The sequence below is a fragment of the Ambystoma mexicanum genome, chromosome 8, assembly GCF_040938575.1.
Source record: "Ambystoma mexicanum isolate Mex_15411 chromosome 8, UKY_AmexF1_1, whole genome shotgun sequence".
Lineage (NCBI taxonomy): Eukaryota > Metazoa > Chordata > Amphibia > Caudata > Ambystomatidae > Ambystoma > Ambystoma mexicanum.
This window is the reverse complement of record NC_090929.1, coordinates 1,723,908,807-1,723,934,895: the sequence shown is the minus strand read 5'-3', so window position 1 is coordinate 1,723,934,895 and position 26,089 is coordinate 1,723,908,807. Positions and strand designations below refer to the sequence as shown.

Genomic DNA, 26,089 nt, shown 5'->3' with positions numbered 1-26,089 from the left:
TCCCTCACACCCTTTCCTTGCTCCTGCAGGTTCTCCCTCAGTCCCTTTCCTTGGTCCTGCAGGTTCTCCCTCTTTCCCGGTGCTCACTCCTGCAGGTTCTCCCACACAACCTTTCCTTGCTCCTGCAGATTTTCCTTCATTCCCTGTCCTTGCTCCTTCAGGTTCTCCCTCATTTATTGTCCTTGCTCCTGCAGGTTCTCCCTTGCACCCTTTCCTTTCTCCTACAGGTTCTCCCTCATTCATTGTCTTTGCTTCTGCAGGTTCTCCCTCATGCCCTGTCCTTACTCTTGCAGTTTCTCCCTCATTCCATGTCCTTGCTCCTGCAGGCTCTCTCTCATACCTGCATAATTTCCTTACTCCTGCAGGTTCTCCATCATGCCCTTTCCTTGCAGGTTCTCCCTCACATGCTTTCCTTGTTCCTGCAGGTTCTCCCTCATACCTTGTCCTTGCTCCGGCAGATTCTTCCTCGTGCCCTGTCCTTGCTCCTGTAAGTTCTCCCTCACACCATTTTCTTGCTGCTGCAGGTTCTCCCTCACACCCTTTCCTTGCCGCTACAGGTTCTTCTTCGCACCCTTTCCTTGCTCCTGCATGTTCTCCCCATTCCATGTCCTTTCTGATTATGATGACCTGCATGATTATGCTTGGTCTCCCTTTCCTTGCTGCTGCATAGCCTGCATGCTTATGCTGAACCTCCCCTTCCTTGCTGTTTCATAGTCTGCATGCTTATGCTGGGCCTCCCCTTCCTTGCTGCTGCATAGTCTGCATGCCTTTGCTGGGCCTCCCCTTTCCTTGCTGCTGCATAGCCTGCATGCTTATGCTGGGCCTTGCCTTCCTTGCTGGTTCATAGTCTGCATGCTTATGCTGGGCCTCCCCTTCCTTGCTGCATAGTCTGCATGCTTTTGCTGTGCCTCCGCTTCCTTGCTGCTGCATACCCTGCATGATTATGCTCGGTCTCCCTTTCCTTGCTTCTGCAGAGCCTGCCTGCTTATGCTGGGACTCCCCTTGCTTGCTGCTGCATACCCTGCATGATTATGCTCGGTCTCCCTTTCCTTGCTGCTGCATAGCCTGCATGCTTATGCTGGACCTCCCCTTCCTTGCTGTTTCATAGTCTACATGCTTATGCTCGGCCTCCCCTTCCTTGCGGCTGCATTGCCTGCATGCTTATGCTCAGTCTCCCTTTCCTTGCTTCTGCATAGCCTTCCTGCTTATGCTGGCCTCCCTTTTCTTGCTTCTGCATAGTCTGCATACTTATGCTGGGCCTCCCCTTCCTTGCTGCTGCATAGCCTGCATGCTTATGCTGGACCTCCCCTTCCTTGCTGCTGCATACCCTGCATGATTATGCTCGGTCTCCCTTTCCTTGCTGCTGCATAGCCTGCATGCTTATGCTGGATCTCCCCTTCCTTGCTCCTGCATAGCCTGCATGCTTATGCTGGGTCTCCCTTTCCTTGCTCTTGCATAGCCTGCATGTTTATGCTGGGCTTCCCCTTCCTTGCTGCTGCATAGTCTGCATGCTTATGCTGGGCCTCCCCTTCCTTGCTACTGCATAGCCTGCATGCTTATGCTGAACCTCCCCTTCCTTGCTGTTTCATAGTCTGCATGCTTATGCTGGGCCTCCCCTTCCTTGCTGCTGCATAGTCTGCATGCTTTTGCTGGGCCTCCCCTTTCCTTGCTGCTGCATAGCCTGCATGCTTATGCTGGGCCTTGCCTTCCTTGCTGGTTCATAGTCTGCATGCTTATGCTGGGCCTCCCCTTCCTTGCTGCATAGTCTGCATGCTTTTGCTGGGCCTCCGCTTCCTTGCTGCTGCATACCCTGCATGATTATGCTTGGTCTCCCTTTCCTTGCTTCTGCAGAGCCTGCCTGCTTATGCTGGGACTCCCCTTCCTTGCTGCTGCATACCCTGCATGATTATGCTCGGTCTCCCTTTCCTTGCTGCTGCATAGCCTGCATGCTTATGCTGGACCTCCCCTCCCTTGCTGTTTCATAGTCTACATGCTTATGCTGGGCCTCCCCTTCCTTGCGGCTGCATAGCCTGCATGCTTATGCTCAATCTCCCTTTCCTTGCTTCTGCATAGCCTTCCTGATTATGCTGGCCTCCCCTTCCTTGCTGCTGCATAGTCTGCATGCTCATGCTGGGCCTCCCCTTTCCTTGCTGCTGCCTAGTCTGCATGCTTATGCTGGGCCTCCCTTTCCTTGCTCCTGCATAGCCTGCATGCTTATGCTGGGCCTCCCCTTGCTTTCTGCCGCATAGTCTGCATGTTTATGCTGGGCCTCCCCTTCCTTGCTGCTGCATAGCCTGCATGCTTATGCTGGATCTCCCCTTCCTTGCTCCTGCATAGCCTGCATGCTTATGCTGGGCCTCCCCTTCCTTGCTGCTGCATAGGTTGCATGCTTATGCTGGGCCTCCCTTTCCTTGCTCCTGCATAGTCTGCATGCTTATGCTGGGTCTCCCATTCCTTGCTGCTGCATAGCCTGCATGCTTATGCTGAACCTCCCCTTCCTTGCTGTTTCATAGTCTGCATGCTTATGCTGGGCCTCCCTTTCCTTGCTCCTGTATAGTCTGCATGCTTATGCTGGGCCTCCCTTTCCTTGCTCCTGCATAGTCTGTATGCTTATGCTGGGCCTCCCCTTCCTTGCTGCAGCATAGCCGGCATGCTTATGCTGAACCTCCCCTTCCTTGCTGTTTCATAGTCTGCATGCTTATGCTGGGCCTCCCCTTCCTTGCTGCTGAATAGTCTGCATGCTTATGCTGGGCCTCCCCTTTCCTTGCTGCAGCATAGCCTGCATGCTTATGCTGAACCTCCCCTTCCTTGCTGTTTCATAGTCTGCATGCTTATGCTGAGTCTCCCTTTCCTTGCTTCTGCATAGTCTGCATACTTATGCTGGGCCTCCCCTTCCTTGCTGCTGCATACCCTGCATGATTATGCTAGGTCTCCCTTTCCTTGCTGCTGCATAGTCTGTATGCTTATGCTGGGCCTCCCCTTCCTTGCTGCAGCATAGCCTACATGCTTATGCTGAACCTCCCCTTCCTTGCTGTTTCATAGTCTGCATGCTTATGCTGGGCCTCCCCTTCCTTGCTGCTGCATAGTCTGCATGCTTATGCTGGGCTTCCCTTTTCCTTGCTGCTGCATAGCCTGCATGCTTATGCTGGGCCTTGCCTTCCTTGCTGGTTCATAGCCTGCATGCTTATGCTGGGCCTCCGCTTCCTTGCTGCTGCATACCCTGCATGCTTATGCTCGGTCTCCCTTTCCTTGCTTCTGCAGAGCCTGCCTGCTTATGCTGGGACTCCCCTTCCTTGCTGCTGCATACCCTGCATGATTATGCTCGGTCTCCCTTTCCTTGCTGCTGCATAGCCTGCATGCTTATGCTGGACCTCCCCTTCCTTGCTGCTGCATAGCCTGCATGCTTATGCTGGGCCTCCCCTTCCTTGTGCTGCATCGTCTGCATGCTTATGCTGGGCCTCCCCTTCCTTGCTGCTGCATAGCCTGCATGCTTATGCTGGACCTCCCCTTCCTTGCTGTTTCGTAGACTGCATGCTTATGCTGTGCCTCCCTTTCCTTGCTCCTGCATAGCCTGCATGCTTATGCTGGACCTCCCCTTCCTTGCTCCTGCATAGCCTGCATGCTTATGCTGGGCCTCCCCTTCCTTGCTGCTGCATAGCTTGCATGTTTATGCTGGACCTCCCCATCCTTGCTATTTCATAGTCTGCATGCTTATGCTGTGCCTCCCTATCCTTGCTCCTGCATAGCCTGCATGCTTATGCTGGACCTCCCCTTCCTTGCTCCTGCATAGCCTGCATGCTTATGCTGGGCCTCCCCTTCCTTGCTGCTGCATAGCTTGCATGCTTATGCTGGGCCTCCCCTTCCTTGCTGCTGCATCGCCTTCATGCTTATGCTGGGCCTCCCCTTCCTTGCTGCTGCATAGCCTGCATGCTTATGCTGGACCTCCCCTTCCTTGCTGTTTCGTAGTCTGCATGCTTATGCTGTGCCTCCCTTTCCTTGCTCCTGCATAGCCTGCATGCTTATGCTGGACCTCCCCTTCCTTGCTCCTGCATAGCCTGCATGCTTATGCTGTGCCTCCCTTTCCTTGCTCCTGCATAGCCTGTATGCTTATGCTGGGCCTCCCTTTCCTTGCTCCTGCATAGTCTGCATGCTTATGCTGGGCCCCCCTTTCCTTGCTCCTGCATAGTCTGTATGCTTATGCTGGGCCTCCCCTTCCTTGCTGCAGCATAGCCGGCATGCTTATGCTGGGCCTCCCCTTCCTTGCTGCAGCATCGTCTGCATGCTTATGCTGGGCCTCCCCTTTCCATGCTGCTGCATATCCTGCATGCTTATGCTGGGCCTCCCCTTTCCTTGCTGCTACATAGCCTGCATGCTTATGCTGGGCCTCCCCTTCCTTGCTGTTTCATACTCTGAATGCTTATGCTGGGCCTCCCTTTCCTTGCTCCTGCGTAGCTTGTTTACATATGCTGCCCCCCTCTTCCGTGCTGCCGCATAGCCTGCATGCTTATGCTGGGCCTCCCTTTCCTTGCTCCTGCATAGCTTGTATACATATGCTGGGCCTCCCCTTCCTCGCAGCTGCATAGCCTGCATGCTTATGCTGGGCCTCCCCTTCCTTGCTGCTGCATAGCCTGCATGCTTATGCTGGACCTCCCCTTCCTTGCTGCTGCATAGCCTGCATGCTTATGCTGGGCCTCCCCTTCCTCGCAGCTGCATAGCCTGCATGCTTATGCTGGACCTCCCCTTCCTTGCTGCTGCATAGCCTGCATGCTTATGCTGGGCCTCCCCTTCCTCGCAGCTGCATAGCCTGCATGCTTATGCTGGGCCTCCCCTTCCTTGCTGCTGCATAGCCTGCATGCTTATGCTGGACCTCCCCTTCCTTGCTGCTGCATAGCCTGCATGCTTATGCTGGGCCTCCCCTTCCTCGCAGCTGCATAGCCTGCATGCTTATGCTGGACCTCCCCTACCTTGCTGCTGCATAGTCTGCATGCTTATGCTGGGCCTCCCCTTTCCTTGCTGTGGCATAGCCTGCATGCTTATGCTGGGCCTCCCCTTCCTTGCTTCTGCATAGCCTGCATGCTTATGCTGGGCCTCCCTTTCCTTGCTCCTGCATAGCCTGCATGGTTATGCTGGGCCTCCCTTTCCTTGCTCCTGCATAGCCTGCATGCGTATGCTGGGCCTCCGTTTCCTTGCTCCTGCATAGTCTGCATGCTTATGCTGGTCCTCCCTTTCCTTGCTCCGGCATAGCCTGCTTGCTTATGCTGGGCCTCCCCTTCCTTGCCGCTGCATGGTCTACATGCTTATGCTGTGTCTCCCTTTCCTTGCTCCTGCATAGTCTTCATGCTTATGCTTGGTCTCCCTTTCTTTGCTTCTGCATAGCCTACATGCTTATGCTGGGCTTCCCCTTCTTTGCCGCTGCATAGTCTGCATGCTTACGCTGGGCCTCCCCTTCCTTGCTGCTGCATAGCCTGCATGCTTATGCTGGGCCTCCCGTTCCTTGCTGCTGCATAGTCTGCATGCTCATGCTGGGCCTCCCCTTCCTTGCTGTTTCATAGTCTTCATGCTTATGCTGGGCCTCGCCTTCCTCGCTGCTGCATAGCCTGCATGCTTATGTGGGGCCTCCCCTTCCTTGCTGCTGCATAGTTTGCATGCTTATGCTGGACCTCCCCTTCCTTTCTGCTGCATAGTTTGCATGTTTATGCTGGGTCTACCCTTCCTTGCTGCTGCATAGCCTACATGCTTATGCTGGGCCTCCCCTTCTTTGCCGCTGCATAGTCTGCATGCTTACGCTGGGCCTCCCCTTCCTTGCTGCTGCATAGCCTGCATGCTTATGCTGGGCCTCCCGTTCCTTGCTGCTGCATAGTCTGCATGCTCATGCTGGGCCTCCCCTTCCTTGCTGTTTCATAGTCTTCATGCTTATGCTGGGCCTCCCCTTCCTTGCTGCTGCATAGCCTGCATGCTTATGCTGGGCCTCGCCTTCCTTGCTGCTGCATAGCCTGCATGCTTATGTGGGGCCTCCCCTTCCTTGCTGCTGCATAGTTTGCATGCTTATGCTGGACCTCCCCTTCCTTTCTGCTGCATAGTTTGCATGTTTATGCTGGGTCTACCCTTCCTTGCTGCTGCATAGTTTGCATGCTTATGCTGGGGCTCCCCTTCTTTGCTGCTGCATAGCCTGCCTGCTTATGCTGGGCCTCCTTCCTTGCTGCTGCATAGCCTGCATGCTTATGCTGGGCCTCCCCTTCCGTGCTGCTGCATAGCCTGCATGATTATGTTCGGTCTCCCTCTCCTTGCTGCTGCATAGCCTGCATGCTTATGCTGGGTCTCCCTTTCCTTGCTGCTGCATAGCCTGCATGCTTATGCTGGACCTCCCCTTCCTTGCTGCTGCATAGCCTGCATGATTATGCTGGGCCTCCCCTTCCTTGCTGCTGCATAGCCTGCATGCTTATGCTGGACCTCCCCTTCCTTGCTGCTGCATAGTCTGCATGCTTATGCTGGGCCTCCCCTTCCTTGCTGCTGCATAGCCTGCATGCTTATGCTGGACCAACCTTCCTTGCCGTTTCATAGTCTGCATACTTATGCTGGGCCTGCCCTACCTTGCTGCTGCATAGTCTGCATGCTTATTCTGGGCTTGCCCTTCCTTGCTGCTGCATAGCCTTCCTGCTTATGCTGGCCTCCCCTTCCTTGCTGCTGCATAGCCTGCATGCTTATGCTGGGCCTCCCCTTCCTTGCTGCGGCATAGCCTGCATGCTTATGCTGGGCCTCCCCTTCTTTGCTTCTGCATAGCCTGCATGATTATGCTGGGCCTCCCTTTCCTTGCTCATGCATAGCTTGTATATATATGCTGGGCCTCCCCTTCCTTGCTTCTGCATAGACTGCATGCTTATGCTGGGCCTCCCTTTCCTTGCTCCTGCATAGCCTGCATGGTTGTGCTGGGCCTCCCTTTCCTTGCTCCTGCATAGCCTGCATGCTTATGCTGGGCCTCCATTTCCTTGCTCCTGCATAGTCTGCATGCTTATGCTGGGCCTCCCTTCCTTGCTCCTGCATAGCCTGCATGCGTATGCTGGGCCTCCCCTTCCTTGCTGCTTGATAGTCTGCATGCTTATGCTGGGCCTCCCATTCCTTGCTGCTACATAGCCTGCATGCTTATGCTGGGCCTCCCCTTCCTTGCTGTTTCATAGTCTGAATGCTTATGCTGGGCCTCCCTTTCCTTGCTCCTGCATAGCCTGCATGCTTATGCTGGGCCTCCCCTTCCTTGCTGCTTGATAGTCTGCATGCTTATGCTGGGCCTCCCCTTCCTTGCCGCTGCATAGTCTGCATGCTTATGCTGGGTCTCCCTTTCCTTGCTCCTGCATATTCTGCATGCTTATGCTGGGTCTCCTTTTCCTTGCTTCTGCATAGCCTGCATGCTTATGCTGGGCCTCCCCTTCCTTGCTGCTGCATCGTCTGCATGCTCGTGTAGGGCCTACCCTTCCTTGCTGTTTCATAGTCTGCATGCTTATGCTGGGCCTACCCTTCCTTGCTGCTGCATAGCCTGCATGCTTATGCGGGGCCTCCCTTTCCTTGCTGCTGCATAGTCTGCATGCTTATGCTGGACCTCCCCTTCCTTGCTGCTGCATAGCCTGCATTTTATGCTAGGCCTCCCCTTTCTTGCTGCTACATGGTTTGCATGCTTATGCTGGGCCTCCCCTTCCTTGCTGCTGCATAGTTTTCATGCTTATGCTGGGCCTCCCTTTCCTTGCTGCTGCATAGTCTGCATGCTTATGCTGGACGTCCCCTTTCTTGCTGCTGCATAGCCTGCATTTTATGCTAGGCCTCCCCTTTCTTGCTGCTACATGGTTTGCATGCTTATGCTGGGCCTCCCCTTCCTTGCTGCTGCATAGTTTTCATGCTTATGCTGGGCCTCCCCTGCCTTGCTGCTGCATAGTATGCTTGCTTATGCTGGGCCTTCCTTCCTTGCTCCTGCATAGCCTGCATGCTTATTATGTGTCTCCCTTTCCTTGCTGCTGCATAGTCTGCATGCTTATGCTGGGCCTCCCCTTCCTTGCTGCTGCATAGCCTGCATGCTTATGCTAGACCTCCCCTTCCTTGCTGCTGCATAGCCTGCATGCTTATGCTGGGCTTCCCCTTCCTTGCTGCTGCATGGTTTGCACGCTTATTCTGGGCCTCCCCTTCATTGCCGCTGCATAGTCTGCATGCTTATGCTGGGTCTCCCTTTCCTTGCTCTTGCATTGCCTGCATGTTTATGCTGGGCCTCCCCTTCCTTGCTGCTGCATAGTCTGCATGCTTATGCTGGGCCTCCCCTTCCTTGCTGCTGCATAGCCTGCATGCTTATGCTGGACCAACCTTCCTTGCTGTTTCATTGTCTGCATACTTATGCTGGGCCTCCCCTACCTTGCTGCTGCATAGTCTGCATGCTTATGCTGGACCTCCCCTTTCCTTGCTGCGGCATAGCCTGCATGCTTATGCTGGGCCTCCCCTTCCTTGCTTCTGCATAGCCTGCATGATTATGCTGGGCCTCCCTTTCCTTGCTCCTGCATATCTTCTATATATATGCTGGGCCTCCCCTTCCTTGCTTCTGCATAGCCTGCATGCTTATGCTGGGCCTCCCTTTCCTTGCTCCTGCATAGCCTGCATGGTTATGCTGGGCCTCCCTTTCCTTGCTCCTGCATAGCCTGCATGCTTATGCTGTGCCTCCCTTACCTTGCTCCTGCATAGTCTGCATGCTTATGCTGGGCCTCCCTTTCCTTGCTCCTGCATAGCCTGCATGCTTATGCTGGGCCTCCCCTTCCTTGCTGCTTCATAGTCTGCATGCTTATGCTCGGTCTCCCTTTCCTTGCTCCTGCATAGTCTGCATGCTTATGCTGGGCCTCCCTTTCCTTGCTCCTGCATACCTTGCATACATATGCTGGGCCTCCCCTTCCTTGCCGCTGCATAGTCTGCATGCTTATGCTGTGTCTCCCTTTCCTTGCTCCTGCATAGTCTTCATGCTTATGCTCGGTCTCCCTTTCTTTGCTTCTGCATAGCCTACATGCTTATGCTGGGCCTCCCCTTCTTTGCTGCTGCATAGTCTGCATGCTTATGCTGGGCCTCCCCTTCCTTGCTGCTGCATAGCCTGCATGCTTATGCTGGGCCTCGCCTTCCTTGCTGCTGCATAGCCTGCATGCTTATGTGGGGCCTCCCCTTCCTTGCTGCTGCATAGTTTGCATGCTTATGCTGGACCTCCCCTTCCTTGCTGCTGCATAGTTTGCATGTTTATGCTGGGCCTACCCTTCCTTGCTGCTGCATAGTTTGCATGGTTATGCTGGGCCTCCCCTTCTTTGCTGCTGCATAGCCTGCATGCTTATGCTGGGCTTCCCCTTCCGCGCTGCTGCATAGCCTGCATGATTATGTTCGGTCTCCCTTTCCTTGCTGTTGCATAGCCTGCATGCTTATGCTGGGCCTCCCCTTCCTTGCTGCTGCATAGCCTGCATGCTCATGCCGTGCCTCCCTTTCCTTGCTCCTGCATAGCCTGCATGCTTATGCTGGGCCTCTCTTTCCTTGCTCCTGCATAGTCTGCATGCTTATGATGGGCCTCCCTTTCCTTGCTCCTGCATAGCCTGAATGTTTATGCTGGGCTTCCCTTTCCTTGCTTCTGCATTTCCTGTATGCTTATGCTGTGCCTCCCTTTCCTTGCTCCTGCATAGTCTGCATGCTTATGCTGGGCTTCCCTTTCCTTGCTCCTGCATAGCTTGCATACATATGCTGGGCCTCCCCTTCCTTTCTGCTGCATAGCCTGCATGCTTATGCTGGGCCTCGCCTTCCTTGCTGCTGCATAGCCTGCATGCTTATGTGGGGCCTCCCCTTCCTTGCTGCTGCATAGTTTGCATGCTTATGCTGGACCTCCCCTTCCTTGCTGCTGCATAGTTTGCATGTTTATGCTGGGCCTACCCTTCCTTGCTGCTGCATAGTTTGCATGTTTATGCTGGGCCTCCCCTTCTTTGCTGCTGCATAGCCTGCATGCTTATGCTGGGCTTCCCCTTCCGTGCTGCTGCATAGCCTGCATGATTATGTTCGGTCTCCCTCTCCTTGCTGTTGCATAGCCTGCATGCTTATGCTGGGCCTCCCCTTCCTTGCTGCTGCATAGCCTGCATGCTCATGCCGTGCCTCCCTTTCCTTGCTCCTGCATAGCCTGCATGCTTATGCTGGGCCTCTCTTTCCTTGCTCCTGCATAGTCTGCATGCTTATGCTGGGCCTCCCTTTCCTTGCTTCTGCATAGCCTGAATGTTTATGCTGGGCTTCCCTTTCCTTGCTTCTGCATTTCCTGTATGCTTATGCTGGGCCTCCCTTTCCTTGCTCCTGCATAGCCTGCATGCTTATGCTTGGTCTCCCTTTCCTTGCTCCTCATAGCTTGCATACATATGCTGGGCCTCCCCTTCCTTGCCGCTGCATAGTCTGCATGCTTATGCTGGGTCTCCCTTTCCTTGCTCCTGCATATTCTGCATGCTTATGCTGGGTCTCCTTTTCCTTGCTTCTGCATAGCCTGCATGCTTATGCTGGGCCTCCCCTTCCTTGCTGCTGCATAGTCTGCATGCTTATGCTGGGTCTCCCTTTCATTCCTCTTGCATAGCCTGCATGTTTATGCTAGCCCTCCCCTTCCTTGCTGCTGCATAGTCTGCATGCTCGTGTTGGGCCTACCCTTCCTTGCTGTTTCATAGTCTGCATGCTTATGCTGGGCCTACCCTTCCTTGCTGCTGCATAGCCTGCATGCTTATGCTGGGTCTCCCTTTCCTTGCTGCTGCATAGCCTGCATTTTATGCTGGACCTCCCCTTCCTTGCTGCTGCATACCCTGCATGATTATGCTGGGCCTCCCCTTTCTTGCTGCTACATGGTTTGCATGCTTATGCTGGGCCTCCCCTTCCTTGCTGCTGCATAGTTTTCATGCTTATGCTGGGCCTCCCCTGCCTTGCTGCTGCATAGTATGTTGCTTATGCTGGGCCTTCCTTCCTTGCTCCTGCATAGCCTGCATGCTTATTCTGTGTCTCCCTTTCCTTGCTGCTGCATAGTATGCATGCTTATGCTGGGCCTCCCCTTCCTTGCTGCTGCATAGCCTGCATGCTTATGCTAGACCTCCCCTTCCTTGCCGCTGCATAGCTTGCATGTTTATGCTGGGCCTCCCCTTTCTTGCTCTTGCATAGCCTGCATGCTTATGCTGGGCCTCCCCTTCCTTGCTCTTGCATAGCCTGCATGCTTATGCTTTCCTTGCCCCTGATGGGCCTCCTGTACCTCCCTTGCTTCCGCACTACCTCCCTCACACATCCTTCTTGCTCACATTGGGTTTCTCACCCCTCTTTTCCTTCCTTAGTTTATTGCTCCAGTCGGTTCTTCCCTGCCCTACTGGCACCTGCTGGGGGTACTTTGGGTCCCTTACTTCTCCAGAGTCTACCTGAAGATTGTGATTATTGAGAATTGCTGGCTCATTATGCCTGGTACTGCCAGAGGGCGGAATCCAAAAAGCTACTGTAGGGCCCCTCGCTTTTTCAGTAGAAAGAAAGTGGCATAAATGTGGGTGCAAGTGATGCCTTCTGATGCCCGTGTAACAGGTGGGTTTTGTCTATGCTTCCTCGGGTGATGCTCGCTGCCCTTTTGTTATCTACGTGAACCTGTTAGTGTGTAAATCTGCATGGGCTGTCATGTGGCATTGGCTGAAGGTACACCCAAGTGCAGGCAGAACAAAGGAATCCTTCATGAGACTCCCAAGAGACATCATTCTGTTTATGGACCTAAATTCAACAATGGTTTCTAAGAGTAACATTCTAGGTCATTTTGTGTGAGTAGCCGACTCCTTCCAGTAAATAGGGGGTTCATCACCTCCGGGGGTACTAGAGAGCCCCCTCAGTGGTGTAACCTGAATCCACGGTGTCAGTATTACTTGAAAACCTCTTGCCCCATCCTGGCCCTAATTCCGGATCCTAGCAGCGATTCCTGCCTCGGTACTGGGGAGATATCCACACTGCGCCCCTTCCATGCCCATTTGGGGACGTCTTTATAGTTTGTGGATGAGGGCCAGCACTGGAAGTAAAGAATTCAGCTTTTCTGGCTAATTGGCTCCATGTTCATCACCATGACCATGCCAACAGTGGTTGCTAGGATACACATCTACAATCCCACATAGATACAGGATTAAAATGTGTAAAGACACCGGGGATCAGCTTCACAGCCATCAAACCTTTTTGGGAACCCTACATGACCCCAGGGTTTCCTTCTCACATACATGCATGCAAGAAGACTAGCGCTAGAACTCCCCCTGAGTCGGCCCGTGAAGGAGAATTCCCTGCCCTGACCACAACCATTCAGACATCCTCTAGACTTCTCCCAGCCCCACCCAGTCAGGACCAACCCCCTCCTGTCCTGATCCCAGATCCACATACCCCATCTCAGCACACTTCTCATGTCCCATTGGGCTTGTGGCGCTTTCTCATCCTTGGCTTAGAGGTCATGGAGGCTTTATAAAGCCTGAGTCCTACACAGAGGGGGAGGGAGATCGGCCATATCCTCAGAACCTCACATAGCTGTAAAATAAAGGTACATTGCTCTGTGTACCCTTACATCCATTAGACGTTTTCCTTCCAGGCATCGCCGTTTGCAACATCCCTTCAGCAGCTGTTGAGGAGACAGCGGACTCCAGCACCTGCCACATCCTGAACCTCTACCGGCGAAACACATGGCTGTACCAGGCGTTGCGGGAAGGCACACGGGTACAGAGTGTGGAACATATACGGGAGGTGGCATCGGGAGCTGCTCGGATACGTGGGGAGACGCTAGGACTCATCGGCTTTGGTATGTCGGTCCATGATTTATCGAATATATTACTGCTCATAACTGCCATCATGTGAAGATAAGCCAAGATGGCTGCCACGCTCACAGCCAGCCACCTAGAGTGAAGATAAACCAAGATGGCTGCCACGCTCACAGCCAGCCACCTAGAGGGAGGCACCCTCTATCACATAGCCATCCAGTCAACTCTCACACAGAGAGCAACACTTAGAGAAGCACCCTTCATTAAGGCACCAACCAGGGCAACGACCACCCTCCCACAAATTGCAGCATATTGAGAAGCACCCTAGATAACAGCGCTAGCCAGTCAACTCTCAAACAGAGAGATCCGACTAGAAAAGCACCCTCCATCTGGGACCCAACGGGGTAAGTGACCATTCTCACAGACTGGACCACCCTGAGACACCCGCCAGAGACAGTCACCAGCCTCACAGAGCACATTTGAATTTCACCATGGCTTGCAACAGGTCACCAGAGACCGGTTTTCATAAAATCTCAAATCATACACAGAACCAACCCACTCCCACAATAAGAGTACAAGGGGAACATCCCCAAAACCTGCAAAACCAGTGCTTATAGAGATAGTCCACTTTCTTAGCCACACTATACCACAGACAGATCCCTGTGAGCTGATTGGACAGCTTCCTGACCCTCCTCTAGAGACTACTCCACACAGGCACCCCACCCCTTGGTGCCATTGGTTAGCAGGAGCAATAGATAGTAAATAGCATTTGGTGTTTGCCTCGTAATGGGCACAAGATGGGCTCCAGCTGCCCAGTTAAATCACAGTGGCTTTTTGACCCGGGATTACCTTTTACATTATCCCATGTTGCAAACAACAAAATAGTAATTCAGGAGTGCCAAGATGTGGGGATCGGGGGTTAGATGTGGCCTAGACTAGAATAGATTGTGGGTGCAACAGGCTACTGTGGATCTGTGGACACATTCTGTGTTATGGGACATGCCTGGAAGTCAGAAACGGGTTGGGCGGGTTAGTCTGATGCTCTTAGAGTGCAGTCACCGCACAGCAATGTAAGCAACAAACCGCCTAAAGAAGACCAATGGAGGGCCCTCAGCCCCACACTGCCAGGTAGGTCATAGGAGGGAGAGGTGGTTGACTTTGAAATCACTTGCAGGTTAGAGCGGCGTTCCCTACTGAGGATACAGTCCTGAGGCTGCTGCCTGAGCCAGCCGGTAACCAGTGATTATGTTGCAGAAAGAAATAAAGAGAGAATAAAGGAAAGTGTAAAAATAACAAATTAAAAAAATAAAGAGAGTAAAAAATGACAGGATGAATGAATAACAAAAGTAGGCAATAATATAGTATTGCAGGTTTGAAATATAATAGCAAAAGAAAAAAGGGTAGTTTTAAAAAGAAAACATATGGGGGATTAAGGGAGGCTTCAAGGGTCGATTAGAGAAGTGGGGCCGGGGAGTGGGGAAAGGCGGTGGAAGCACTCATTAAAAGGAACTTTATAGATCAAGTGTAGGAAGAATGTATGTTAGGAAAGGTAAAAGAAAAAACGACTGCAGAAAAGGATTTGCATTAAAGAAAAATCGACTAGACGGCACTTTGAGACCATAGAAGGTACATGTATGTAGAAAATAGGTGCATTGCAAGGTGACTTGCAATATTTCTTTAAACATTATTAGCAGCTTGTTAAAAAAGTGCCTTGGGATTTTCTCAGTGAGAAATTCACATATAACCGAGCAGTCATTGAGCTCTGCCACAAGACCCATGACTGTTCCTGGGTGCGTTGTGGGGACTGAGCCCCTCTTAAGCAGTTCCTGGTTTCCTTTGGGAATAATCTGAATGTTTTACCCCACCCCCCTTTCCAGCCACCTTCCTGAGCTGCAGTTGCCATTGTAGGTTAACAGGTGGCAGTAGGGTGAACTGGAAAACAACTTTGTTCTCATTGTATTAGGCAACCTTCTATTTGCCCAGCAATTAAGAATATTTAGGTCTCTAGAAGCCATTTTAATAACTGGGAGGATGGTTTATGTGTCAGAAATGTGAATTGCTCATTTTCGTGACTCCCAGTGAAATAAAATGTGCAAAATGTTTTATCTCTATTCTGGCCGCTTTTCTTTCTTAATGGGGGGCTTACACACCTCATATACTCCTTCACCCCATCGCTTACCCTTCTCTTCCTTACTCATCCCCCTTTTTCCACGTTTTGCCCACCTTTGTTTTTCTTTCCCTCCCAACCATGGAAGTGTGAAATTAGGGGTTTTACTCTTTTTCCGAATTGATACAAGCTGGCAGGATTGCATTAAAACCGGTCAAAACTCAAATACATTTGTACCAAATCTGACTCTCAGACGATACCACTTTTCCAGCAGCAGGAGAAATGTAGATTTGGGAGTAGTTAGGCCGGGAGGTCCTTCTTCTTTACAAAGCCTTTCAAAAACCCAGGTGGGATCATATGAATACCTGTAGAAACCTACATCAATTTGCACCAACACTGACTCCCAGCGAAGGCCTTCTTCCAACAGCAAGGAGAAATTGCATTTGTGTCCATTCATACAATATATTTACAAATACCTCTCTCCTTTACAGGGTTTTCAGAGTAGGCCATGGCGAGCACTCAGTCTTCTATGTGTTTAGTGGGTAACGTCTTTCTTCTTTCTGCAGGCCGCTCTGGACAAGCAGTAGCTGTGCGAGCCAAGGCCTTCGGCTTCAATGTCATCTTCTATGACCCCTACCTGCAGGATGGCATTGAGCGTTCCTTGGGAGTGCAGAGAGTGTACACCCTTCAGGATCTTCTCTACCAGAGTGACTGTGTCTCCCTGCACTGCAACCTGAACGAACACAACCATCACCTCATCAACGACTTCACCATAAAGCAGGTCAGTGACACTCACAAGCACCTCTAGGCCACATCCTCTGCATCCTAAGTGATCACAGAGGTCTTGCATCGGAAACTCTTCTCCATCCCTTGCAAAAACAATAGCTGCCTTTCCAGCCCATCGATAACATGGAGTTCACTCATCGTGAGTGCCCCTCTTTCTCTCCCACCTTTGACCTCAAGACGCCAACTCCCTTCAGTACCTCATTACCTTCACTGCCTCCAGCACTCTTATCACACACCCTAGCATTAATGACCTCGACTTCCATCAATACCTCATTACCTTCAGCGCCCATCAAGAACCTCACAGTGAACTCAGTCTCTTCTCCCTTCAACAAGCTTATTACTGACTCTCCCATTATTAACTCACGACGTCTTATTAATGACCCTTGAAATAATCTCCATACTCATATATGCAGTAGAAGGATTTATTAGCCTCATAACTTGGCCCACCGGCTATCCACGGCACTCTCGTGAAATGCTGTTTTCAATCTGCATTTTTCCCCAGGCATTCTAAGTTCTTTGTTCCATATTCTACAGCACGTTGTTGGAAGTATGAACAAAGAACATAGAATGCAGAAGGCTACACACCTCCCCTCTTTACACACAAAACCTCCAAAAATGGTTAATGCTCCAAATGATCACAATTGAAAAACTGGAAAAAAATGTAACAAAGCATGCAATTAAAACTAGTAAGTAACAAATGTTGGATGAAATTGAGACATTCAATAGAATTTAACATGAAATATATGGGGAGTAAAACATCAATGGTAAGATACACAGACTAGCATCTAAAGAAATTGACCACACATTGCAGTGGTGGTAACTATGTACAACTAATAATCTGCCTGGATTTATTTTTTGCCCTGCTCAACTCACATAGGGCCTCATTACGAGGTGGGCGGTAAGGGTTAACGGGCACCGGTAAGGAGACCGGTGCCGGTAAACCCTTACCACCCTATTCCAAGGTCCCTTAGCGGGTCCCGCTATGGGTGCCTGGTTTTAGCAGGCGCCCTTAGAGGGAGCCGCTAAGGGACCAGGGAGCTAATAACGGGCCCGCTATTAGCAGGTCCGTTATTAGCTCCATCCCCATTCCCATTGAGCCCTATGGGGGCTCGAATGGGAATGGGGAATGGTTCTCAGAATGGGGACTTACCAGGTCCTCCAAGGTTGGAATGACCTGGTAAGTCCCTATTTCGCCAACCCGGACCCGGAATGCGTTAAGGGGGTAGCCATGGTGCTAATAGCACCATGGCTACCGCCTACCTCGTAATGAGGCCCATAGTCTCTTAAATATGAAGGCTTTCCACAAACACGTTTATTGCGGGTAATAACCCTCTCTTCGGTGAGTTTCTCCTTCTCAGACTTGGATTTTACCCTCTATCATTACTTTACTTAGCGATATTAATACTGTTTGTTCTGTCTTTCGCACTCTTACACACCCTATTTACATTCCATACTCTACCGTCTGAAACCTTGGCAGCACCATGAAACCTCTCTAGTACTTGTATGGGCTCTGATCAATCCACACCTCTTCCAACACCCGAGTGGGGAAATGTATTCCTCTCAACCTTTTTAAAGTCAATGGGCCTCATTAAAAGTTTGTCGGTCTGGTAACAACAGTACCGGTAAGGTTGCTGGTACCATTTTTACCAGACCGGCAAATTACGAGTTCTGCTTGTGGGTGCCTTCCCGCCTGCAGGTCTGACCTGCCTGGCGTACCGGCACCCGCGAGCAGAGCATGTCAGATGCGCTGGCACCATTCTGAATGGTGCCGGTGCATCCAACCTCCCCATTCCCATTGGGAGCATTTTTTTCTGACACCCGCGAATGGGCAATTACCGGGTCCGGCGGAGCCGTAATGACCCGGTAATTGCCCATTCACGGGTGCCGGAAAAATTGCAAGTTTGGCGCAGCCTGCCGGTTTTACTGGCAAGGCTACCTCCAAACTTGTAATGAGGCCCAATGTCCATTTTACAAGCCCTACCCAACCATGAAGAACAAACCCTTGTATTGGGTTTTCTGCCCCTCAGCATTTCAAAAGGAGAACTCCCAGTGGTGGCATGTGGAGTGAATGTATGTGCAACGACTGTCTCTTCAGCAGCTCTCTTCCAATCTCCTTTCTCCGCAATGGCATCCTTAATGCTATTCTTTATGACTTTATTAAACCTCTCAACAATTCCATTTGTCTCAGGGTGATAAATGGAACTGGTTTTGTGCTCCACGCCATTCTCTTTAAGAAATACTTTCATTTCATCTGAGACTAATTGGACACCATTGTCTGTGATGATGGTTGTGGGATAACCCTCCCTTTTGAAAATGGCATCCAAAAATGCAATAATGTCTTTGGAACATATATTCTGCACCCATTCAATGTCCACCCATCTAGATAGCATTTCAATCAAAACAATACAGAATCTTAATGGTCCTTGACTTCTCATAGGACCCACAATGTCTACACCTACACATTCAAAATGTATGGTGGGAATAGACATTGCAGTCATTGGTTCTTGTCTTGTGGTGTAACCCTCAGCAGAATCTTCACATCTACAACAAACTATAATGAGTCCATCTACCTGCGAATCCATCCCAGGCCACCAATAATCTTGTCTGATGACATGTTTTGTTTTTGTCAAACCTGCTGAATCTAATATCTTCTTCCTCACACCAGTGGGTGGAAACAATGTATCACCTCTCAAAACCTTACCTTTATCTAAACGTAACTCATCCTTCCTAATCTCATTGCCCTTTACACCACTTTCAAGGCGCTCTTTCACATCTTTGAGGACTTCATCTGCTGCTGTAGCCTCCTCCCATTCTTCTTCTGATACAACTTCTTGATTGACATTCAAAATGTGTTCCTCATCACACTCAACGTCATTATCACTATCCACAACATTAGTTAACCGTGATAAACAATCTGCTGATTTGTTTTTGACACCAGGTACAATCTCTACATCCCAGTTATACTCTTGCAAACCTGCTACCCACTTTCAAATTCTTGAATAAACCTTATCCAAACATTTAGTAGTCAGAATCTCTTTGAGTACTTTGTGGTCTGGCCTTACTATGAACTTCATGGTGGTCAGTCAAAATCTCGAATGACAAAAAGCCCGAAACAAAAATCTCGAAAAAAAAAATATCGAATTTTTTATTTATTTATTTATATATGTTTTTGGGGTCAGGTAAGTAAAAAAAAGGGGTAAAATAAAAAAAAAATGAAAAAAGGGGGGTTGGGGGGGAACCCCCCCATTTTGGAAAAAAACACATTGAAAAAAAAATTCGACATTTTTTTTTTCGGCCTTTTGTATTCGAGATTTTTGTTTTCGAGATTTTTTGATTCGGTATTATCACTATGAAAGAGAAACAAGCAAAACGTATCCATCGGCTATTTTACAGCTAAAAGCTCCTTATCGATGGTGGAGTAGTTACATTCCGCCTCCCTTAAAGCTCTAGAGGAAAAAGCGATTAAATATTCTATTCCACCTTCTACTTGGGACAATACAGCTCCTAAACCATGATCACTGGCATCCGTAGTAAGAATCCCTTTTTTGTGGGATTGAAACTCTTGAAAGTGGGCGCATTGTTTAAATCTATCTTTATCCTGCTAAATTCAAGCTCACATTGATCGTCCCAGTTAAATCTTATACCTTTCTTCACCAACTTCCTCATGTGAAAGGTTTCACTGGCCAAGTCAGGAATAAACTTGGCATAATATTCAGCCATGCCCAAAAATGAAATGACTTTATCTTTGCTATCATGACTGGGAAAACTGAGAATAGGGTTCACTAATTCCTCCTTGGGCCTGATACATTTTCAGCAATCTCATGTCCCAAATATTGTATAGTGGATCTGGTAAATTTGCACTTGTCCTTGCTAAGTGTCAAACCAGCTTCCTTGAATATATCTAAAATCTTGCGAATCCTAAAATCATGTTCTTCTTGATTCTTACCATAAACTAACACGTCATCTTGTAAACATAGTACCCCTTTCATGAGATGGAATAATTGATACATTACACGTTGAAAAATAGCAGCTGCAGATATAAGCCCAAAAGGCATTCATTTACATTGGAATAAACCTTCAGTGGTAATGAAAGCAGTAACATTTCTGGAAAGGGGATGTAACATGATTTGATGATATGCAGATTTCAAATCCAGTGTACTCATCACTTTGGCACCCTTGATAGTGCCTAACATTTCTGTTATGTTATGGAATGGATGTCTGTCTGGAATCACACATTTGTTTACACATCTAAGATCTATACATAACCTAAGTTTTCCATTGGTTTTGTGAACTATAACTAACAGCGAGACCCATTCAGAAGCTTCCACCCTTTCTATTACTTTCATATTCTCAAGTTCTTCCTTGACTGCAGCTCTAATACCAAAGGAACTGGTCTCACTTTCTGTACAACAGGAGCAGCATAATTTGTCATGCACATTTTGTGTTTAAAAATCTTTAGACTGCCTAGATCCTCTTGAAAAACAGAGTGCTGTTCAAATGATCCAGATACGATCTTTTGATCTATAGCATGGACTGTTTCTTCAGCATTAAGATCCAGCTCAGAAGTGGGTAGATTCCTTTCTTGGAAACATACATTTTCCCTTTGGCTGTTTCGTCCTTGAACTTCATAGTCACCAAACCCAACCTTCTAAATCAATGCATCTTCCACCATATGCAACTTGTTTGACATCTACCTCCTTTAATGTAATATCCCGCTGCATGTTTTTTTCAAAAATTAGTTTTTCGGTAATAATATATACTTGGCATCAGAGTAAATTACCGTGCTGATTTTTGTGCCGTCAATCTCTAATGTAGACATCAGTTTTTTAACATCCGCATCTTCTTCCTCCACTATATAGACCTCTTTATTATCAATGATATAGGTGCATTTTTCCAACTCTTCACAGAGTTCATCAATGCAATCAACGTTCTCCATCTTTGTTCTACAACAGTTGGTGAAATGTCCTTTTTTATTACACCTCTTGCACATCGGATACCAGGACACTTTTCACTACTGGCTAGATGATATATGCTATCACAGCGATAACATTTTCTTCTCTCATTTCCTTCTCTCCTTTCTTTGAATCTGGTTCCCTTCTTCTTTTTTATACTCTCTCTTTTTAGACCCAGTTTTCCTATGGTAACATGCCTTTCTTGAACTGCTAAGACCTCTGGTATTTGTGAAATTTCCTCCTTCCTTGTTTCCTTTTCGACCCTTCTTTCTAACTCTTTTACACATTTGTTGGTGTGTTCGACTTCCTTTGCAACTCTAAGGACTTCGTCTATGGATGGATTGCCTTTTGACCACAGTGCTTCCCGCACTTTGCTATCATTGCATTCTAACATAAACTGATCCCGTAGTCTCTCATCCAAATTGTTGCCAATCTGACAGGAATTGGCTAAACCATGTAAAGCTGTGATAAATTGCTCCACAGTCTCTCCAGCCTTATGTTGCCTGCATCCTACCATGGCAATGTGGAGTCCCTGGGGGGGAGCCCATTAATGCCTGTGTTCTGTTTGCCCAGCTTGCAGTGTTACAGCCCTGCAGACCATGGGAGGGCAGATGTATAACAAGTAACTCTTAGAAGTTACAGGCACTTGGTAGGGCTTGCAATAGGCTTGAGATCCATAGCCTATAGCGGCTGTGTGTGAAGGGGGAGGGAGTGAACGTACCCCAACTATTCTCGAAAAGCTGGGCCCTAGATAGGATCCCTCTGCTTTCTTTGTTAGCTTCGAGAGGGTGAGCCAGACAGCCGGATGACATTGCGACTGTTGAACCAAATACATGGTTATCTAATTGGCTTTGGTCTTGGTTAATGGTTCAAATAACATGTTTGTCATTCCATCAATGACGTGAATAAATGTCTATGTACTTCTGTCTAAACATGTAACATAGATATGATACTGTGCCTTGAAAAGGACCAAATGGCCGAAACACGTGTCGGCTATAACAGTACCAACTATTGAGTAAAAAAAACTTCAAGACATTTGTCTAATGACCAGTCTCGTTGTGATGTGAATGTGACAGCGCATGTTTATGGCACACCTTTGTTGTTTTCATTGTTACACACCTAACGTTCCATCTAAACAAATGTATTGTTCTGACCCATCAAATGTACACACCTTTTCCGCCAACGTGCGCCTTGTCCTGGTTAACCCACACATATAAAGTCTTGAGCAGTATCCTGGTCTGGAGAGGAAGCCCGTGTAGTCAATGCTCAAGTCCTACATGTAAGTGGGGGACTCATTAACATGCCAAATGGGGACACCAGAAAATCACTTATCAGTGAAATATGCAAATGTCATGTCATTGCCTTTGCATAACGGGTCAGAGTACACTGGGTGAATGGCCATTTTCTTTTCCAAAAACCAACACACAAAATATAATCCAAGAGGGGATATCGTCTTCCAATAGTGTTGGTAAATTATAAAAGATGTGCACTTTAAAACCAAAGAATCACTGTCCATGGTTTCCCTGGGGCGCACCACTTCCGTATGTGTCATTACACCTTCAATCACCTCTATTCTATCATCTGGTCCTGTGGTGTAGTGGTGAAGTGCCCAAACTAGAAACCTCCTGGTGCGAGTGAGTGAATTCTTAAAATCCCTAAAGCACAGTGCAAAGGATCTCATTGTACCTACAGCTTTTAGCATAATGCTAATGTTAAAGGACCGCGCACAATCACCACCGGAATGGTGCCCTGGTGCTCTGGAGGGTTTGAAAAGGAATGGGGGCTGACAGGGGTGAGTGAGCGGGATAAGTGCAAGAGAGCTGTGATGTGCTGTTGGCAGCTTCAGTTCGGTTAACACCGTTCGCTGAGCTTGGGGGTGCTTTACCAGTCGGTAGCCATCATATGCTGTTGTGCGAAGCTGTGTGGTTTGTTTTGTTGTTGCGGTGTAGTGAAGTTTGTGCGGTTTGTTGTGCTTTAAGGTTGTGCTTGTGTTTGGTTAGAGTTTGAGAGGTGTATGCACAGGGGTGGGATTGTTAGTGGGTCGGTTATTGGCTTCGCTATCTAGAAGTGATAAGTGATACATTCTCCACGTTCTTTCCAGGTGTGGCTTGTGAATATCTCAGCATTTCCATTTAGATCCGGCACTGGCTAATATTCACAATCCTGTCTATATATGACGCATGCCAATATTAGCATTCACAATTCTATCTGGATGTGGCATTGTTAATATTCCCAATGCAGTCTAGATGTGGCAATGGCTAATATTTGCTATTGTATCTAGATGTGGCACCAGTCGACACTCATGATCCCTTCTAGATGTGGCGCAGGCTAATGTTCACAATTCTATCTGAGTGTGGCACTTACTAACCTTCACAATCCTATATAAATGTGACACAGGCTAATGTTCACAATTCTAACTAAGTGTGGTACTTTCTATCATTCCCAATTCTGTCCTGGGTCCGGCACAGGCTAACACATACACAGGAGGGACGATGTCCACCCTCTGAAAAAAGTGGGTGGACACCATCCACCTGCGTGAACCCTCGACTTGAGCCCTGAATGTAGTTCACATAGGACTGGGGTGATTTGGTCAGATAACTGCACACCCTCAATTGGACGTGCTTCAGTGTGGTGGAGTGCTTTAATGGGAGACAGGTGAGCGGCTGGGAACCCTCTCAGGATGTACATTTCCCCCAATCGATGTGCAAGACTAGGAGCCTGCACTAGGATCCAGAAGTTCTGCGGTGGGATGAAGGCTTTGGTTTTGCAAAGGGTGGAAATTTGGAGCCAGGCTGTTTGGGCTTCTTGGGTATGTGTTTCTGGAAGGACAGGTTGCGGTCAATGGTGAAGCCTAAGTATGTTGCTGAATCCGAGAGTTGTGGATTAAATACTTGTAGGCAGATACCACTAAACCATGGTTGGGCAAGTTGTTGTTTAGCAGGGGACCGATGAGTGCAAATTCGTCTTGGCTGCGATAAGTTTGAGGTAGGCAGTCAACATCCAGGACTGGTTGATAGATGATGGCTATATGATCGCAGACACAACTGATGTCCTGTCGGCTTTTTTACGCTCATGTACAACTGAGTATCGTCCGCATATTGGTGGATGTCTATATAGGGGTCTTTGATGAGTGGACCCAGACGCTACATATGACGGTCAAGGACTTTCTATCGGATGTGAAAATCCTAATGTAATGAGGGAAAAAAAGTTGTTATCGTTGCAAGTAAAATAAAAAAACAAGAACTTCTACAGTTATGCTAAGCTGTGCAACCATAACTCGTGCCACCATCATGCACTGATAACAGTAACACCCAGGACATCAAAGATGACATTGCAAATGCCATCATCAATGAGATCACAGGGCTTTGGCCATGTCGCCTGCCCCAATAAGCAAATCAGAGTACACATTTGTCCTTGCTCAGGGCCAGGCCCACTGCCCAGGCACCAAAGTTATATCACTGTTTTTTGTACTTACATTTTGACACTTTTAGAAAAATAAAACCCAGGACAGATTTGCAAAAGCTGCTTTCATGTCCTTGCTGGTGCGCCTCGCGCAGGTTTGCTGCAATCCGGTCCGACATTTCGGGCTGTAGCCACAAGCAGAATTTTATTTCCCATTCAAACCTATCCCGATTTCAAAAAACATTACTACATAGACGGCCCCTGGTGGCCATGCCCACTTTAACACCCCACTCATGGTCATGGCCAGTAGCCAGATTGTCCGGGAATGACCCAGACAATCTGGCCACTGGCCATGGCCACAGGCTATACCTCAGTCGAGCACTAATAACACCCTATAACATAGGAAGCATATTGAGATGTAAATTTGTAATCTATATGCCCTCCTGCTTGTTTGTAAATTTGTAAACTGTTCTGTAAACTTTGCTGTAAACCTGTAAATGTCTGCCATCACTGTCATAATGTAATACTGTATTGCATAAGTAACCTGTAACCAAGTTGTGAATAACCTGTTCATCCTGCGCCCTAATACCCCTGGGTCTGGTGCTCATTACAAATGAATAAACTAAACTAAACTAGATAGTATATCACTATTTTGTGTACCTACATTGTAACACTTTTTGAATTTTTTAAATTTATTGTGTATTTGATTAACAAAAACCTTAAACACATCCAATAAGAACACTTATAAACATTAAATTCATCAAAGTTGAAACAGTAGAAAAAAAGGTTACATTCAATATTCATATATATAAAAATAAAATCCATAGTACTCCATGTACATAACAAAAATAGAAAATACAATTCATAATAGTTATAAAAGCATAGGAATACTAGAATTTGATCTTCTGGACTTTTTTCCAGATATAAAGGGCATTTGTAGTAATCACTAGCGATTCTGCACAATATAACGTACTCCAGAATTGGTCAGAAGTAACAAAGTCGAAATGTGATACCAGGTGTCGATACCCTTTCTTGTATAATTTGGACAAGGGTCCACTGGCTGTGAGAACATGTTGAGATGTTTCTATATCAACTCTACATATTCTACAAAGTCTTTCTTTATAAGGAATACCCATCCAACCGCCAGTATGCTTGTTAGTAGGCTGGATGATCAACCTTAGGCACATAAAAAATCTTTTCAGTTGTAAAGAAGCTGCTTTGATTAAATAACTCCTAGGGCAATTGTAACAAAAGCCCTGAGTAGCGAATGTGGCATAATTGCTCTTATGATGCAAATGGGCGAGGCTGGAGTTTATATCCCATGTTATGGTTTTAGTTTTCATGTCCTTGGCCGCAGCCGGCGTGGCAACCAAGTCTTGCAAGGAGAGTCCTACTTCAGAGCAATACTTATGCATGGATGCCTGCTTTTCTACAAATAGATGTCAGTTAGGTATGGGTAAGGTATGGTAATGTTTATTTGTAAAGCACCTATACACAGGCAATTGTTTGAAGGCGCTCAAAGAGGGAGGGAGGGTGCAGGGGAGAAAAACAACAGTCATTCAGAGCCCTTGAGTTTCTGAACGATAACCAGTCTGCCCAGGTATATAGTAAGTGCATAAATACAATTACCAGTGTAGATAACAACAAACAGGTCTGATGACGATTCTGCAGTTTTTCCAAGAGCATAGAGGCGCCACCAGCAGGACGGGGGACCGGGAGGAAGAGATGGACGATCTTCAAAGCGTGGTACGTTCAGATCGAGCAAGTGCACAGATGGTACAGGAGAGGGGAGGGGGAGGAGGATAAATGAAGAGGGGGGGAGAATATGGATGCCCCAATTGGTCAGGAACTGGGTAAGTGCTGAGAAATGCCATTCTCAATGAGTAATTGACCGAGTGCAGTAGCAATGAGACAAGTGCAGGCCCTGAGGCAAGTGCTGGAGGACGGCCGAGGGTGCCGGGGATCTGTGAGACTCTGAGGTACACCTGGCGGTGAGTCGACATGCTGTGGGGAAACAGAGGGATAGAGCGGAGGGAGAGGTTAGCAGGGTAGAGGGAGAACAAAGGAAG

At 48.5% G+C, this 26,089-nt stretch overlaps 1 protein-coding gene across 2 annotated transcripts in view; it reads left to right on the top strand.

The window, feature by feature from the left end:
* Window positions 1–26,089, top strand: part of CTBP2 (C-terminal binding protein 2) — a 307,050-nt gene that overhangs the window by 130,717 nt on the left and 150,244 nt on the right. For both annotated transcript variants that reach the window (XM_069612046.1, XM_069612047.1), the window contains exons 4-5: window positions 12,608–12,814; window positions 15,447–15,661. In XM_069612046.1, the coding sequence (XP_069468147.1) occupies window positions 12,608–12,814; window positions 15,447–15,661 (422 nt within the window). The remainder of the gene's footprint in view (window positions 1–12,607; window positions 12,815–15,446; window positions 15,662–26,089) is intronic.